The sequence below is a fragment of the Ranitomeya variabilis genome, chromosome 2 (genome assembly GCF_051348905.1).
Source record: "Ranitomeya variabilis isolate aRanVar5 chromosome 2, aRanVar5.hap1, whole genome shotgun sequence".
In the NCBI taxonomy this organism is placed as follows: Eukaryota; Metazoa; Chordata; class Amphibia; order Anura; family Dendrobatidae; genus Ranitomeya; species Ranitomeya variabilis.
In genome coordinates, this window is record NC_135233.1 from 949,257,844 (window position 1) to 949,275,033 (window position 17,190).

At 44.9% G+C, this 17,190-nt stretch overlaps 1 protein-coding gene and 1 long non-coding RNA gene across 3 annotated transcripts in view; both read left to right on the top strand.

The window, feature by feature from the left end:
• Window positions 1–1,163: 1,163 nt before the first annotated feature.
• Window positions 1,164–2,230, top strand: LOC143804008 (nucleolus and neural progenitor protein-like). Its single transcript, XM_077281755.1, has one exon. It carries the CDS (start codon window positions 1,169–1,171, stop codon window positions 2,228–2,230), a length of 1,062 nt encoding a protein of 353 aa, XP_077137870.1. The 5' UTR covers window positions 1,164–1,168.
• A 1,065-nt stretch (window positions 2,231–3,295) lies between these two features.
• LOC143810054 (uncharacterized) overlaps window positions 3,296–17,190 on the top strand; it is a 42,252-nt gene continuing 28,357 nt past the window's right edge. The window contains exons 1-2 of one of the 2 annotated variants that reach the window (XR_013222626.1): window positions 3,296–3,377; window positions 12,575–12,655. This is a non-coding gene — a long non-coding RNA (uncharacterized LOC143810054). Of the gene's footprint in view, window positions 3,378–10,085; window positions 10,157–12,574; window positions 12,656–17,190 lie in introns of those variants that run through there. The other variant, XR_013222627.1, reaches the window with a different exon arrangement.

Below are 17,190 nucleotides of genomic sequence, written 5' to 3' on the forward strand. Positions count from 1 at the left end.
TATGGCAGCCCCCATAGGCAGACTCTAGTATAATGCACCCCAGGCAGACTCTAATATAAGGCAGCCCCCCATCAGCATACTCTAATATAATGCAGTCCCCCATATGCAGACTGTAATATAATGTACCCCCAAGCAGACTCTAATATAAGGCAGCCCTATAGGCATACTCTAATATAAGGCAGCCCCTCATAAGCATACTGTAATATAATGCAGCCCCCATAGGCAGACTGTAATATAAGGTAGACCCCATAGGCAGACTTATATATGGCAGCCCCCCATAGGCAGACTCTAATATAATGCACCCCAAGCAGACTCTAATATAAGGCAGCCCTATAGGCATACTGTAATATAATGCAGCCCCCATAGGTAGACTGTAATATAAGGCAGACCCCATTGGTCAGACTGTAATATATGACAGCCCCCCATAGGCAGACGTTAATATAATGCAGCCCCCATAAGCAGATTGTAATATAATGCACCTCCAGGCAGACTCTAATATAAGGCAGGCACCCATAGGCAAACTCTAATATAATGTAGCCTCCCATAGGCAGACTGCAATATGAGGCAGCCCCTGTAGGCAGACTCTAATATAAGGCAGCCCCCCATAAGCAGACTCTAATATAATGCAGCCCGCATAGGCAGACTGTAATATAATGCATCCCCAGGCAGACTCTAATATAAGGCAGCCACCATTGGCAAACTCTAATATAATGCAGCCCCCCATAGGCAGACTGTAATATAATGCAGCCAGCCCCCGTAGGCAGACTCTGATATAATGTAGCCTCCCATAGGCAGACTGTAATATAAGGAAGACCCCCCATAGGCAAGCTCTAATAGAATGCAGCCCCCTATAGGCGGAATCTAATATAATGCAACCCCATAGGCAAACTCTAATTTGGTATGTGACCATGTGACTGAGGACGGAGCAGGTTTTCACTCTCAATATAGCGACATACTCTGCAAGAAATCAGACAAAAACCGCTCAGCAGACATTTACTGATGCCCAGTACCAAGCAGTGACACAAACAACTTTCGGTATCAGGACTGTGCAGGCACGAAATGGTGACCCAGAAGTGGCTTGCTGTGTGAGGACACCACTTCCGGGGCAGTGTGAGCAGTGTAGCTGCACGCTGCTGTAGCCAGTGCTGGGAGGCTTTTGTCCTGCAGTATGGATGCTGAGCCCGGGAATCGGCTCCATATTCCCCAGCCTGCCATTCAGTGTCAGCTCTCTGTGCCCCTCGGCGCCAGCACAGAAAAATGCATGAAGACCCTTATTGATCAGTGCTCCACCGCTCACTCCTTTCTGAAGAGCAAGACACTAAATACAGAAGTGACCACACTAGATACAATACTGTATGCGCATCACCATCAGCTGAGCTGCCATAAACCTTATCTAGCCCTAAAACAGGTGCAACAATGTACAAAACGGATAAAGTCAATGGGCTTAGAAGGTTCCTTAAAAGAGATGATTTATTTGTGCCCAAAGGAAACAGACTTTGAAAATGCACAGTATTGCTCTGTCCCAAGTCAGCCGATTCTGGAGCTGGTGTCTATGAAAATTCTGGGTTCCTGCACATTATTAGTTCGCCTCATGGATTGCTGCTGCAAGGCATTTCACTTATGTTTACAGAACCTGAAGTTGAGGGAATTTGTCGTCATGTACATTGTGCTACTGGGACTGCTGAGCTGCTTATGGGTTCTGTACAGAGGACTATTAAAACATCTCGTTGCCTTGTACTGCACACACATACGACTGCAGAAAGAGGTATCAGACTTTCAGAAAATACCCTACTTTAAAGACTTTGTGTATCCTGCTAATATTCAAGACCACCTCGGTTCTGCTTTCAGTGACTTCATTACATCTAAACTACCAAACCTGTTATCCCAAAAAGACAAAGCACAATTTGTAAGCCATATGTTTGACACCAGTAACCTGACTAAAGGAGAAAAGAAAAGAAAAATCAGGGACTCTGATGCAAAAGAACCAAAAAGGACACTTGTTGATTTGGGGCAGCCAATTCAATTGCCAAAATTGAATAGAGGTATCTTGAAGACGTTTGATGTTAAAGCCTTGTTTCAGCCAGTAAAAGCAAGCAGGGTACAAGGTCTTGACAGTAAGCCACCAAATGAATCCAATAGAAGACACAGTCTATCAAAACACAAGAGGAAAAAGAAATGTGTGAAACACTTGGTGCCTAAAATTCAGGAAGCAGACTCTAATATAATGTAGCCTCCCATAGGCAGACTGCAATATGAGGCAGCCCCCGTAGGCAGACTCTAATATAATGCACCCTCAGGCAGACACTAATATAAGGTAAACCCCCATAAGCAGACTCTAATATAATGCAGCCCCCATAGGCAGACTGTAATATAATGCACCCCCTGGTAGACTCTAATATAAGGCAGCCACCATTGGCAAACTCTAATATAATGCAGTCCCCCATAGGCAGACTGAAATATAATGCAGCCAGCCCCCATAGGCAGACTCTGATATAATGTAGCCTCCCATAGGCAGACTGTAATATAAGGAAGACCCCCATAGGCAAGCTCTAATAGAATGGAGCTCCCTATAAGCAGAATCTAATATAATGCAGCCCCCATAGGCAGACTCTAATATAGTGCACCCCTATCCAGACTCTAATATAAGCGGGCACCGAGTAGTGACGTCATTGCGCCTGCTGTCAGTGTATGCATCAGTGATGTCAGACACTGAGTGGGGGATGATGGGAAACAGAGTCTAATGCTCCTTCTCTTATCAATGCAGTCAGCTATATCGACATCTAGCCGATACAGTTGAACCTGCAATGATGGGCGGGGGGCCCACTGCTGGCACCGGGTCCCCCCACGCCTGCTCAGCGGCCCCATAGCATCCAGGTGGCAGAGCAGGGAGATTGATTCTCCCTGCTCTGCCGCAGAATGTAACACGCCGATACAGTTACAGTAGCCTAGCTCTGAGTGGGCCCCCTCAGAGCATGGGACCCAGGGCAACCGCACTCTCTGCCCCCCCAGTAGCTACGCTACTGCGGTCTACCTCATAAAGTGAACATGTTGTTAGGAAATTTTACTAGGCCACTTTAATGGGGATTCAGGAGACCATAGGTTAGGTCAGCTGCAACCAGGAGGCTGACGCTAAGAACAAAGAGTCGGCTTCTCCCTGGCAGACTAAACTTGGCCTACAGGTACCAAGCTATTCAGTTTAGTTTGGGGTTACATAGGAGGCAGAAAGAGGTCTGAGATCCAGACCTGTTTCTACCTCTGTTTTATTCTTCAATGTGCCCACCACTTTTCTTTTTTCAGGCAGTTAATTGGGGGACACAGGAAACCGACATACTCTGCACCAACATGGCAGATCAAATAGGTGGTCAAAGCAGCATCGGGTAAGTTCATCTTCCAAATTTCTGTATGTCCCTTAATGCATTATCTAAGTCACTTTCCCACCAGTCAGGTCCAGTCCCCTCAAACATCAGATCTTAGCTCTGAATTGGACTATGATCTGGACTCACTCCAGGTGGAAAAGGTGAGAGAGATGGTCGAAATCCTCATTCAAGTGGTGAACCAATCTCTGAACGTTACTGAGGCGGACTCGCATAGAGACAGGTTTATTCAGGAGACTCAGACATGCAGCTAAATGTTTCTCCAACCAAACAATGAGCACCCAGACAAATGTTTTCACAGACAGAAGTGCATGGTGATATTGTAGCCAGCAAAACACGTATCCATGTATGGTTATCCAGAGCCACTACCTTCCACTCTCTGAGGTGCATCTCTAAAGGACCGTAAAACAGACATGAGGAGTCTTTGGTAAAGTACGCCAACTGCCACTTGTGTAACTAAGAAGGATGCCGCCTGGAACAAACATCTCCGACAAGGCATTCTTTTACGAGCCACGGACGTAGAGTTAGCAGACCTTGCTGAAGAAATTGGCCACATGGGCTAGTATTTCTGCTGTACTTTTCTAAAAGTCACTGGCTGCTCTGTACCATCCACAAGCAAAGTCATAGCTATGCTATGAATTCTGTGGCTTAAGACATGGAATGGGGACCCCACATCTAAAAGGTCTATTATAGGAAGCTCACAATGCATCAGTTTCATCCCTATCATAAGTTCTCCTTGGGGGAGACCTTAAACCCCAAGATAGACCCCTGGTATCTCAGGTTAAAAAGAGGCCATCCTTCAAGCAGGACCAGTTTTAGACAAATTGGGGCCCTGGGCAAAATTCAAAGTGGGGCCCCAAATACCGAAATATTTTACCAACAACACACACTCACGACAGATACAGTGCCTTGCGAAAGTATTCGGCTCCCTGGAACATTTCAACCTTTTCCCACATATCATGCTTCAAACATAAAGATACCAAATATAAATTTTTGGTGAAGACTCAACAACAAGTGGAACACAATTGTAAAGTTGAACGAAATTTATTGGTTATTAGTGTTGAGCGATACCGTCCGATACTTGAAATTATCGGTATCGGAAAGTATCGGCCGATACCGGCAAAGTATCGGATCCAATCCGATACCGATACCCGATACCAATACAAGTCAATGGGACTCAAGTATCGGACGGTATTCCTGATGGTTCCCAGGGTCTGAAGAAGAGGAAACTCTCCTTCAGGCCCTGGGAACCATATTAATGTGTAAAATAAAGAATTAAAATAAAAAATATTGCTATACTCACCTCACCGAGGGAACCGGCAGCGTTGTTTGCTTAAAATGCACGCTTTTCCTTCCTTCCGTGACGTCACGGCTTCTGATTGGTCGCTTGCCGCCCATGTGGCCGCGACGCGACCAATCACAGCAAGCCGTGACGTAATTTCAGGTCCTTCTAGGCATTCAGTATTTTAAAATTACGTTCCGGCTTTGTGATTGGTCGCGTCGCGGTCACATGGGCGACGCGACCAATCACAAGCCGTGATGTCACGGGAGGCAGGAGACGCGCGCATTTTAAAATGCGCCCGTGTCCAGCCTCCCGTGACGTCACGGCTTGTGATTGGTGGCGTCGCCCATGTGACCGCGACGCGACCAATCACAAAGCCGGAACGTAATTTTAAAATACTGAATGCCTAGAAGGACCTGAAAATTACGTCACGGCTTGCTGTGATTGGTCGCGTCGCGGCCACATGGGCGGCAAGCGACCAATCAGAAGCCGTGACGTCACGGAAGGAAGGAAAAGCGCGCATTTTAAGCAAACAACGCTGCCGGTTCCCTCGGTGAGGTCCAGGCTGCGTCGGAGAGGTGAGTATAGCAATATTTTTTATTTTAATTCTTTCTTTTACACATTAATGTTGTTTCGATACCGATACCCGATACCACAAAAGTATCGGATCTCGGTATCGGAATTCCGATACCCGCAAGTATCGGCCGATACCCGATACTTGCGGTATCGGAATGCTCAACACTATTGGTTATTTAAAATTTTTGTGGAAAATGAAAAACTGAAAAGTGGGGCGTGCAATATTATTCTGCCCCGATAACTTAATACTTTGTTGTGCCACCTTTTGCTGCGGTTACAGCTTCAAGTCGCTTGGGGTACAGTACAGACCAAAAGTTTGGACACACCTCATTTAAAGATTTTTCTGTATTTTCATGACTATGAAAATTGTGCAGCATGTCTCTATCAGTTTTGTACATCGAGAGACTGAAATTCTTGCCCATTCTTCCTTGGCAAACAGCTCAAGCTCAGTGAGGTTTGATGGAGATCGTTTGTGAACAGCAGTTTTCAGCTCTTTCCCCAGATTCTCGATTGGATTGAGGTCTGGACTATGACTTGGCCATTCTAACACCTGGATACGTTTATTTGTGAACCATTTCATTGTAGATTTTGCTTTATGTTTGGGATCATAGTCTTGTTGGAAGACAAATCTCCGTTCCAGTCTCAGGTCTTTTGCAGATTCCAACAGGTTTTCTTCAAGAATTGTCCTGTATTTGGCTCCATCCATCTTCCTATCAATTTTAACCATCTTCCCTGTCCCTGCTAAAGAAAAGCAGGCCCAAACCATGATGCTGCCACCACCATGTTTGTGCTACAGAACTGCAACACAGAACTAGGATAGAAGGGGGAAAACTGACCCTGCACTGAGACTAGGCTGATACCCTACGATGGAGTGGGCAACCCATTCCTTGCAAATACACCCACCGACGATCCTAGGTTAATCTCAGCAAAGACCTATAGATAGGGGGAAGGAGGTTCCTGAAAGATCTAAGGACTGGGTATAAAAACAGGTCACCTCCTAATAGAAAACACAGAGACGACTGCAGAAACCAACTGAAAACAGAAACTAAAGATAGCAGAACCAGAGATCCCAGAACTGCACAATATCAAACACAGAAAGCTATCAAAGCACCTAGCCAGAACTCTAGCGGATTAACACTGTTGTCCAGAAAGGACTGGGAGGCAGGTGCCGGGTAATAAAGGTTGATGCAATCACCTGACCTAAGGCAACCCAGCACCAGGGGAAAAAGACCAGCAGCCAGAAAACCACAACAAGATGGTGGATGGTCAAAAACAACACAGATTCTAACACGCAGGCAATTTCAGGAAAATCAAGATGGTCAGATGTTAATGTATTTAATGAGATGAACACAGAGAGGTATTTATATATGTAAATTGGTAATACAATAAATTGGTTTGATAAGTAGAGGCAAAAAAAATGTCTTGAGGTTGTGGTGACACCTGCAGGTTATTGTTTATTTCTGCAGGTTTGTGAAAATGAATGTTTAAAAAGTATTTATTGATCAGATCGTGAATGTGTGGTTTGTTTGTGTCTTTTGGTGCTGAAGGGGGCAAGTTTACCTTTCAAATGGTGCATTATTTATGTGTGTGGGAAGAAGTAATCACCAAAAAAGCAGTGCATGTTTACAATTGTGTTTGCATGTGTGATTCACCATTTGTGTGTGTGGGGCAAAGTGATCACTGAAAAAGCAGTGCATATTTACAAATGTGTTTGCATATGTGACTCACCTGCAGTGAAGTGTGCAATCCTCAAATTTGCCTCAAATAGGCTGGGCAAGCACTTCGACAAGCTGGAAAGACCCGAAGACAAATGCCACCTGCAGGTAATTTGACCTTTGAAATGGTGTATCATTTGTGTGGGTCGATGGAGTATAAACAGAGCAACTTGAGGTTGTGGTGCCACCTGTAGGTTATTGTTTTTTTCTGCAGGTTTCTGAAAATAAATGTTTAAACTGTATTGATTGATCAAACTGTGAATGTGTGGTTTGTTTGTGTCTTTTCTTGCTGAAGAGACAAGCTTACCTTTGAAATTGTGTATTATTTGTGTGTGTAGGGCAAAGTAATCACCGAAAAAGCAGTGCATGTTTACAAATGTGTTTGCATATGTGACTCACCATTTGTGTGTGTGGGGCGAAGTAATCACTGAAAAAGCAGTGCATGTTTACAAATGTGTTTGCATATGTGACTCACCAGGGGTATGGCTCTCAATGCCTGTTCCAGACATCAAGCCCAAGGCTGTCCTGGCATCCAGACCGAACTTAAGGTACCGTCACACTAGGCGATATCGCCAGCGATCCGTGACGTTGCAGCGACCTGGATAGCGATATCGCTGTATTTGACACGCAGCAGCGATCTGGATCCCGCTGTGAAATTGCTGGTCGCTGCTAGAAGGTCTGCACTTTATTTGGTCGCTAGGTCGCCGTGTATCGCCGTGTTTGACAGCAAAAGCAAGGATACCAGCGATATTTTACACTGGTAACCAGGGTAAACATCGGGTTACTAAGCGCAGGGCCGCGCTTAGTAACCCGATGTTTACCCTGGTTACCAGCGTAAAAGTTAAAAAAACAAACAGCACATACTCACCAGCGCGTCCCCCAGCCTCTGCTTCCTGACACTGACTGAGCGCCGGCCCTAAACTGAAAGTGAAAGCACAGCGGTGACGTCACCGCTGTGCTGTTAGGGCCGGAGCTCAGTCAGTGTCAGGAAGCAGACGCTGGGGGACGCGCTGGTGAGTATGTGCTGTTTGTTTTTTTAACTTTTACGCTGGTAACCAGGGTAAACATCGGGTTACTAAGCGCGGCCCTGCGCTTAGCAACCCGATGCTTACCCTGGTTACCCGGGGACCTCGGCATCGTTGGTCGCTGGAGAGCGGTCTGTGTGACAGCTCTCCAGCGACCAAACAGCGACGCTGCAGCGATCGGCATCGCTGTCGCTATCGCTGCAGCGTCGCTTAATGTGACGGTACCTTTAGTATGTGTCCTCATGCTGTGGGGAAAGTTGGACTGACAGAGATTGTTCGGCTCTTTTGCATCTACCTGTCTGTGCACCTGTTAAGTTGCCTAGCTTCACTTCTACTCCCTGACACCTGATAGACTTTTCTTCGTTCTCTACACCTCTCGACCCCCCCCCCCCTCCTTAACCTGGAAAACGTTTCTTATTAAAACTGTCTAACCCCCACCAGACTATGGGCTAATCTCCCCCCAACTCTATTAACTACCTAATGCCCTGTGTAGTTCAAGCTATATTCTTATACCTATTGTGGTTCCTCTAGTGGACAGACCTCCCGCATACCAAGGAACGGCCTTCAGGCAAAGCCTAGAGGAGAACTGAAACAGAAAACCAACTATAGGAATACAATAGAAATTTTATCATACAAAAGAATATGTTACAACATCAAACATCATTATGAAACCACTTGTTTGCACAACGTCTTCATCAACCCTTCCACCCCCCTACACATGTATAACTTTACATTTCTTAGGTTTAGTAATGATCTCTATTAGCATAAATCAGTGTAAGATCCTGGTGCTACATGAGAACATCCTTGGATTGACATTAACATGTATTCATCTATCAGAGATAGAGCAGTGTAGAAGCATGGAACGGATACATTCGAGCATATGTTGCTAATCTGAGATTATTGAGAATTGTATCATCTGTAATCCATCTGGATAATTTTTAATAGGTTTTTACAGATGATCTGAAAGCAGAGATAAGAGGACAATATATAAAACGGAAACCACAATTGTGTCATAACGTGGCGGTTGTGTGATTCTTCATCACCCACAGTTCACAGTTCTGCCAATTTAATAACTGAGCAAAAATTGGCATATTTGAAACAGACTTTTGTCATCCATATGCGGCTATTAAAGAGATTTGTAAAACGATGAAAGTTTCTTATTTAGGCCTCCTGCACACATCCGCTCCACATGTTATATGCTTGTACTGCGGCACATGGATTTCATATGATCCAGTTATTTTCTAAAATAGGCAATGCTTGTAATAATAGCTGCTGTAACTCTCCCTCCTCCAATTTATTACCTGTCTTGTGCCCTCTCTCCTACTCATCTCAATTCATTACAAGTCTCTTTCCTATATCTTTCCTCCCCTCAATTTTTTATAAGTCCCTCTCCTGTGTCCTTTCTCCCCCAATCGCTATCATGCTCTGCCCTACTGTGTAAAAAAAATTGATTAATTTTAACTCTCCAAATTATCCCCTACGGGGCTGCTTCTGTCTTCTTCTTGCTGGGTATGTGACAAATAACGTAGTTGACATGATAACTTTCTGGCAGGACCACCTAAGTCAGAAAGGAAGTGTTGGGGAGGACTCTGAGAATAGCTTCTTGCAGCTGCATTGCTATCAGTGGAACTGCAGGAACCACTCCATGCCTCCTGATGCAAGTTGCTGATGGTTGAAAAAGATTATGATGAGAGCTATCTGGCCATGAGCTAAAGGTACCTTCACACTAAACGATATCGCTAGCGATCTGTGACGTTGCAGCGTCCTGGCTAGCGATATCGTTTAGTTTGACACGCAGCAGCGATCAGGATCCTGCTGTGATATCGCTGGTCGTTGAACAAAGTTCAGAACTTTATTTGGTCGTCAGACCGGCGTGTATTGTCGTGTTTGACACCAAAAGCAACGATACCAGCGATGTTTTCCACTGGTAACCAGGGTAAACATCGGGTTACTAAGCGCAGGGCCGCGCTTAGTAACCCGATGTTTACCCTGGTTACCAGTGTAAAATGTAAAAAAAACAAACAGTACATACTCACCTTCGCATCCCCCGGCGTCCGCTTCCCACACTGACTGAGCGCCGTAAAGTGAAAGTGAAAGTACAGCACAGCGGTGACGTCACCGCTCTGCTGTTAGGGCCGGCGCTCAGTCAGTGCAGGAAGTGGACGCCGGGGGACGCGAATGTAAGTATGTACTGTTTGTTTTTTTTACATTTTACGCTGGTAACCAGGGTAAACATCGGGTTACTAAGCGTGGCCCTGCGCTTAGCAACCCGATGTTTACCCTGGTTACCCGGGGACCTCGGCATCGTTGGTCGCTGGAGAGCTGTCTGTGTGACAGCTCTCCAGCGATCAAACAGCGACGCTGCAGCGATTGGCATCGTTGTCGCTATCGCTGCAGCGTCGCTTAATGTGAAGGTACCTTAACAGAGACTTGTCCAGATTGCCCTTATTACAATTCCCGGCTACTTCTCTAGGTACTGTTTTATGGCTCTGTACAATTTAGTTGTATAATGTACTTGTATGATGACATAGTGTAGAAGTGTAGACCCAATAGTAAAAAATGTAATCATACAGAGAGGTCATAACAGATTGGCAAATTAAGTCTTGTATTATGACAACAGTAGGCTGGGTACCTCAAAGGCAAAGCAATAACTAAACTTAAATAAGAAGGTAGATGTAAAATATCAGGTAAATTTTATTGACAGTGACAACATTTTGCACAAAATCTAAAAATCATTGACTGTCTTACACTATCAGGCCACATTCACATGTTCAGTATTTGATCATTGTTTCGAATCAGTATTGGTAAGCCAAAATCAGAAGTGGAACAATCAGAGGAAAAGTATAATAGAAAAACGTGCACCAATTCTGTACTTTTTGCCCACTCCTGGTTTTGGCTTACGAATATTGATGTAAAATACTAACCAAATGCTGACTGTGTGGACATGGCCTTAAAGGGGATCTCCACTATTATAAAAATTTGACTTTTTTTACTTTAAATATTTTTATTGGGTTTTAACAACATTCATATGAAAACCCTATTCAGGTATGCATGGGCCCCCTCATCTCTATACTGGTATGCATGGCCCCATGAGAAAAACATAAAAAAAAACATAAACCATTCTACTTACCTTCCCTGCACTCCCTCGCAGCATCCTGTCCTTATGCCAGCAGCTGATTTATGCTTGTAACCAGCTCATGGCAGTGACGTCTTGAATGGCTTACAAGCCAAGGACAGCTGCTGGAATACTCACTGCTCCCCATGCCCGGGACTATGAAAAGTAACCTCAGTCGCCGGTTTCCTCCAGCTGCCGGATGATCACGTGTGCCCCCTACTAAAGGGAATGAGCATTCACTGCTCTTCAATCCCATAGGCATGGGGAGCAATGAATATTCATTTTCTTTAATAACGGGCACACATGATCACCTGGCCACTACAGGAAGCCGGTGGCTGTGACTACTGTGCCCGCTATTCAAGATCAATGAATATTCACTGCTCCCCATGGCTATGACAGCAGTGAATATTCATTCCCTTTAGTAGCGTGCACATGTGATCGTCCAGCAGCTGCAAGAAGCCGGTGGCTGAGGCTACTGTGCACCCTATTAAAGTGAAATGAATATTTTACAAGAATCTTTACAGGATACAATTCAAAGCACAAAGCTCTCCACAGTGCGTCACCCCCATACATCTCCTCCCTCATTTCTGTCTATCGGCCTAGCCGACCGCTGCGCTCTGCAAATTACTTTCGACTAACCTCTGCACTAATCCGTACATCCAACTCCTGACTCCAAGACTTCTCCCGTGCTGCGCCAATCCTCTGGAATGCTCTGCCCCAAGATATTAGGACCAGCCACAACTTGCATAGTTTTAGGCGCTTGCTCAAAACACATTTGTTCAGAGCGGCCTACCACATTAACTAATCAGTCATTTTACAGTATGCTTGTGTGTTTGTAGCCCATTCACTATCTCCATCTACCCCCCCCACCCCCTGAAGATGGCTGGACCATCATTGTAAATACATCATTGTAAATACACACCTGTACTTTGTATCTCCCCCACCTCATTGTAGATTGTAAGCTCTCACGAGCAGGGTCGTCTTATTTTGCTTAATTATTGTATTGTTAACGTTGTTACCTATGACTGTTGTGTTTGAAACTGTTAAACTGTAAAGTGCTGCGGAATATGTTGCCGCTATATAAATAAAGATTATTAATATTATTATTAATATTCACTGCTCTCCACGCCCATATCCCTCCCACCTCTTGACGCTGATCTACTTCAGTAAATAGAGGTGGGAGGGACTGTGGGTGTGAGGAGCAATGAATATTAATTTCTCTTTAACAGCGGGCACAGGGGTTAGCCAGCTCCTGCCTCCTGTGACCCGTTGCTCCGCTGCTGCTGCTCCCACACCTCCCCATTCAGAGCCACAGCAGATAGATCCGGACCATAAATAAAAAAGTGCGCCTTATAGTCCCAAAAATATGGTAGATGATAAGATTAAGATTTGCTCCCATGTTTGCAAAAAATGTTGAGTGGATATTGGTAATGTTTAGTTTGTACATGTATTTTGTCAATCCAAAAGGTCTTTTTCTTTTTTTGCAGGCCAGATCGGAGACATATGTACAGCAGTATAGAGTGCTGTGTATCAGGCCTGAAAGATGGTGTTGTCACGAATGGACTCAGGTATGACTGACTGACTGACGACACAACATATACATACAATGGGATGATAAATGGAGAGGAATGCCCTAGCAGTAGGGTGAGGGGGATGGGACACCTCCTGACACCAACCTGTGCCTGTCCCTAACCTCTCCTAACACCCAATGCAGTCCAATCTAGGCCGGGGGGTGCTGAGCATATGGTATGGTGATTGACCGCTCAGCAGTCCAATCGGGAGCTGGGTCATGCTGAACTGTCAGTGTCTTGAGTGACAATTTTCTGTCTAATCAAAGCCAGGGCTTGCCTGGCTTCCTCCATGTGTCTCCTATTCGGAGTAATTACCTTGCTATTTATCTGGCTCTCTGCTTTAGATTTCTGCCAGTTTTAGCTTTGCTGAAGTGGTGTGTGTTTGCTCTGTGCTCTTAGTCTTGTATTCTGATTTTTGCTGCTTAACCTTGGATTTGTCTTGACCATTCGTTTGCCTAGCCCTTTTATCGTGATCTGCTACCTTCTTGGAATTCTGACCTTGGCCTATTACCTGACTATGCCTTTGTCTCATCCCTCTGTCTATTATGACCTCACCTGCTTTTAACCTCGGACCTCTTGACTACCCAACCTCACAGCTTGTCCGTTAGTAATCACTGGCATTACAATGAGGTAGTGTTTGTGTATGCCTGTAATCACCGCCTTAGAATTTGAAACAACATTTGTACTGTGGCGCCAAGCTGAATAATATTTGTTAGAAAACTGAGGTGTGTGATCACCTCTAAAGTGGGTTTCCTGAAGAAAGTGAAATGTACATGTTGTTTATCCATATGATAAAACACTTGAGTTCTTGTCTCTGGAACATTGTGTCCTCTGACATTAAATGAGCAAGTTTTGAGTTATGTCAAATTTTATGAAGAAAAAAAGGGGGTGAGGAGGATATAGAGATTCAGAGATGAGTAACTCCTAATCTAAGAGGTATAGATTATGAATAAATCGAATACGAGGAAACTGTGAAACAAGTAGATCCCAATGCAAGTCCTTTACTGAGGGTTGTCTTCACAGCATTAAGTCAAACAAACATTTAGACCTAGGATTTCGAAAAGGGGGAAATATGGGATATACAGTTGTGCTCAAAAGTTTACATACCCCGGCAGAATTTTTGCTTTCTTGGCCTTTTTTCAGAGAATATGAATGATAACACCAAAACTTTTTCTCCACTCATGGTTAGTGGTTGGCTGAAGCCATTTATTGTCAAACTACTGTGTTTTCTCTTTGTAAATCATAATGACAGCTCAAAACATCCAAATGACTGATCAAAAATTCACACACCTCATTTCTTACTACCGTGTATTACCCCCTCTAACATCAACGACAGGTTGAAGTCTTTTGTGGTAGTTGTGGATGAGGTTCTTTATTTTCTCAGTTGGTAAAACTACCCACTCTTCTTGGCAAAAAGCCTCCAGTTCCTGTAAATTCCTGGGCTGTCTAGAACTGTGCGCTTGAGATCTCCCCAGAGTGGCTCAATGATATTGAGGTAAGATGGCGGGCACCATGTTGCGTTTGGAGACCTGCTAATGTGCCTAAACAGTGGAAACCCCCCAATTCACCCAACCACTAACCATGAGTGTAGAAAAAGTTTTGGTGTTATCATTCATATTCTCTGAAAAAAGGCCAAGAAAGCAAAAATTCTGCCAGCGTATGTAAACTTTTGAGCACAACTGTATAACGCATTAAGTAATACAGCCTGATATGATAGTATTATAATCTGAACGTAACTTAATGCCGTTCTAAGATATAATATGAAGTGAGACAATCTATCTAATAGAAAAGTGGCACTTAAAACTCTATTATTGAGCTATATCTAATTATATGCTTAACCACCTAGTGACCGAGCCAGTTTTGACCTTAATTACCAAGCCAATTTTTACAATTCTGACCTCTGTCACTTTATGAAGTTATGGAATGCTTCAATGGATCCCACTAATTCTGAGATTGCACCCCTCAAGGTGCGCAAAACCACATTCAAGAAGTTTATTAACTGTTCAGGTGCTTCATGAGAACTAAAGCAACTTGGACGAAAAAAATTAACATTTATAAGGAGAAAAGGGACCACAAAATTTGTTGTGGAAATTCTGCTGAATATGCCGATACCCCGTACGTGGAGGAAAGCCACTGTTTGAGCGCATGGCAGGGCTCAGAAGGGAGGGAGCACCGTTTTTGAACTCAAAATTGGCTGGAATCGATGGTGGGCACCATGTCACGTTTGGAGAACCCCTAATGTGCCTAAACAGTGGAAACCCCCAATTCTAACACCAACCTTAACATAGCCCTAACCCCAACCCTAACCCCAACACACCCCTAACCCTAATCCCAACCCTAACCACAACCATAACCCCAACACAACCCTAACCACAACCCTAACCTCAATGTCACTATAATCCCCACACTACAACTGTCACCCCAACACAACAATTACCCCAACACAACTGTAACCCCAACTGTAACCACAACACAACCCTAGCCCCAACCCTAACCATAGCTCTAACCCCAACCCTAACACTAACTGCAAAGAATGGAAAAAAATACAATTTTTTTACTTTATTATTTTTATCTAACTAAGCAGGTGACAAAGGGTGCTTTGATTTACTATTTTTAATTTTGCTCACTGTGATAGACCCTATCACAGTGATCAAAATGAACCAAAAGGAAAAATCTCCTATTGTTGCCGGGTACTGGCCAGCAGATCTCGGCGGGCGCACTGCCCATGCGACCGCCATTTTCTTCCAGGAAGATGGTGCAGAGGGCCGGGGGACGAAGCAGAAGTGTCTGGGGATGGCTGAAGTACGGGGGACCCCATTTCTCTCTCCTCTGATATACTAGATCATATCAGTGGAGAGAGAAATGAATGGAAAATACGTTGTTTTTTTTTGTGATCGCCGTTATTTGGTGAATAACAGCGATCCCGTGACTTGGGGATGGTAAAAACAGACACAAATCATGTTCTCCGGGGTCTCAGCTACCCCCCGTAGCCAAGACACCATAGATATTCAGACGCTGGGGGGCGCTAAATACTTATTTCTCAGCGCTGTTAAAAAGCGGTGCTGATCTCACGGAGAGACTAGGTGGGCGAGAGCTAATAACCCGGGCCCCTGCAATTTCCCTCAGACTAGGGAAATCCTGACTGACCCTCTACCTGGAGTTTACACTGATGGTGTGCATGACCAGGCCTCAAACCTCACCCTGTCTCCTGTTTCAACCCTAGGCTGAAACCTCCGCCCACCACCCAGTGAAGAGGTAATACACCAATACCCACAGTTAGCACAGACAAGGATAAAGGAAAATATACACCACGCCGCAGTCACTCAGGAATACACTATAAATGTGCAGGGCAAAATAAATACAAATATAGGAAGGAGTAAATAAGACAAAGGAAAATACACCACCAGCAACGAATCTTTAGCAACCAGCTCACCACTCCTGACCGAGATAACAACGCACAAGACAGAAGCTATAATCGGCGACACCCAATGATCAGGAGAACTATTTAAAGGCAATGGGCATGGCCCAGCTTCCAATCCAAGGATCAGGTAAATTAACCCCGGAACAGCTAGATAAAATCCAGCCGACGCCAATGAGCAAATAGTGGTCAAAAGCGGAACTACAGTTGTCTGTCGAACAACCCGGTCTGAACAGCGTCCGACATGACAGTACCCCGCCTTCTACGAGGGACCCCAGGGCCCTCACGGCTTATAGGACCCGGCTTGTCTGGATGGCGACGATGAAAAAACCTGACCAGCCGATCCGCATGAATGTCCGAGGCTGGTACCCAGGACCTCTCCTCAGGCCCATAACCACGCCAGTGTACCAAGTACTGTAAAGTGCGACGCACTACACGAGAGTCAACCACCTTGGAGACTGCAAACTCCAAATTACCATCCACCAAGATTGGAGGTGGCATAGGCGCCGCGTCCACAGAACCCACCTTCTTTAGAAGAGACCTGTGGAACACGTTGTGTATCTTATACACCTTAGGGAGCTCCAATCGGTACGCTACTGGGTTAATGACGGCGGTGACCCTAAATGGACCAATAAACCGTGGACCCAATTTAAGGGACGGTATTTTGAGTCTTATGTTTTTTGTGGATAACCACACCCAGTCATCCACACTCAGGTCCGGACCTGGCACACGCCTACTGTCAGCCACACGTTTGTACCTAGCACCCACACTCAACCGGCGCTGTTTAACTCTCCTCCAGACTGATGACAATTGTGCTCCTAACTGGTCCTCCTCCGGAACACCGGAAGAGCCCCTCTGACTCAAAGTACAAAATTGAGGATGTAGCCCGTAAACACAAAAAAACGGAGACTCCCCAGACGACTCCTGGTGGTTATTATTGATGGCAAACTCAGCCAAAGGAAGAAAGGTAGACCACTCCTCCTGGTTATCAGAGACAAAGCAGCGTAGGTACTGTTCCAAATTTTGGTTCATATGCTCAGTCTGACCATTTGACTGAGGATGAAACGCCGAAGAATGAGACAACTTGATCCCCAGCCGTGAGCAAAATGCTTTC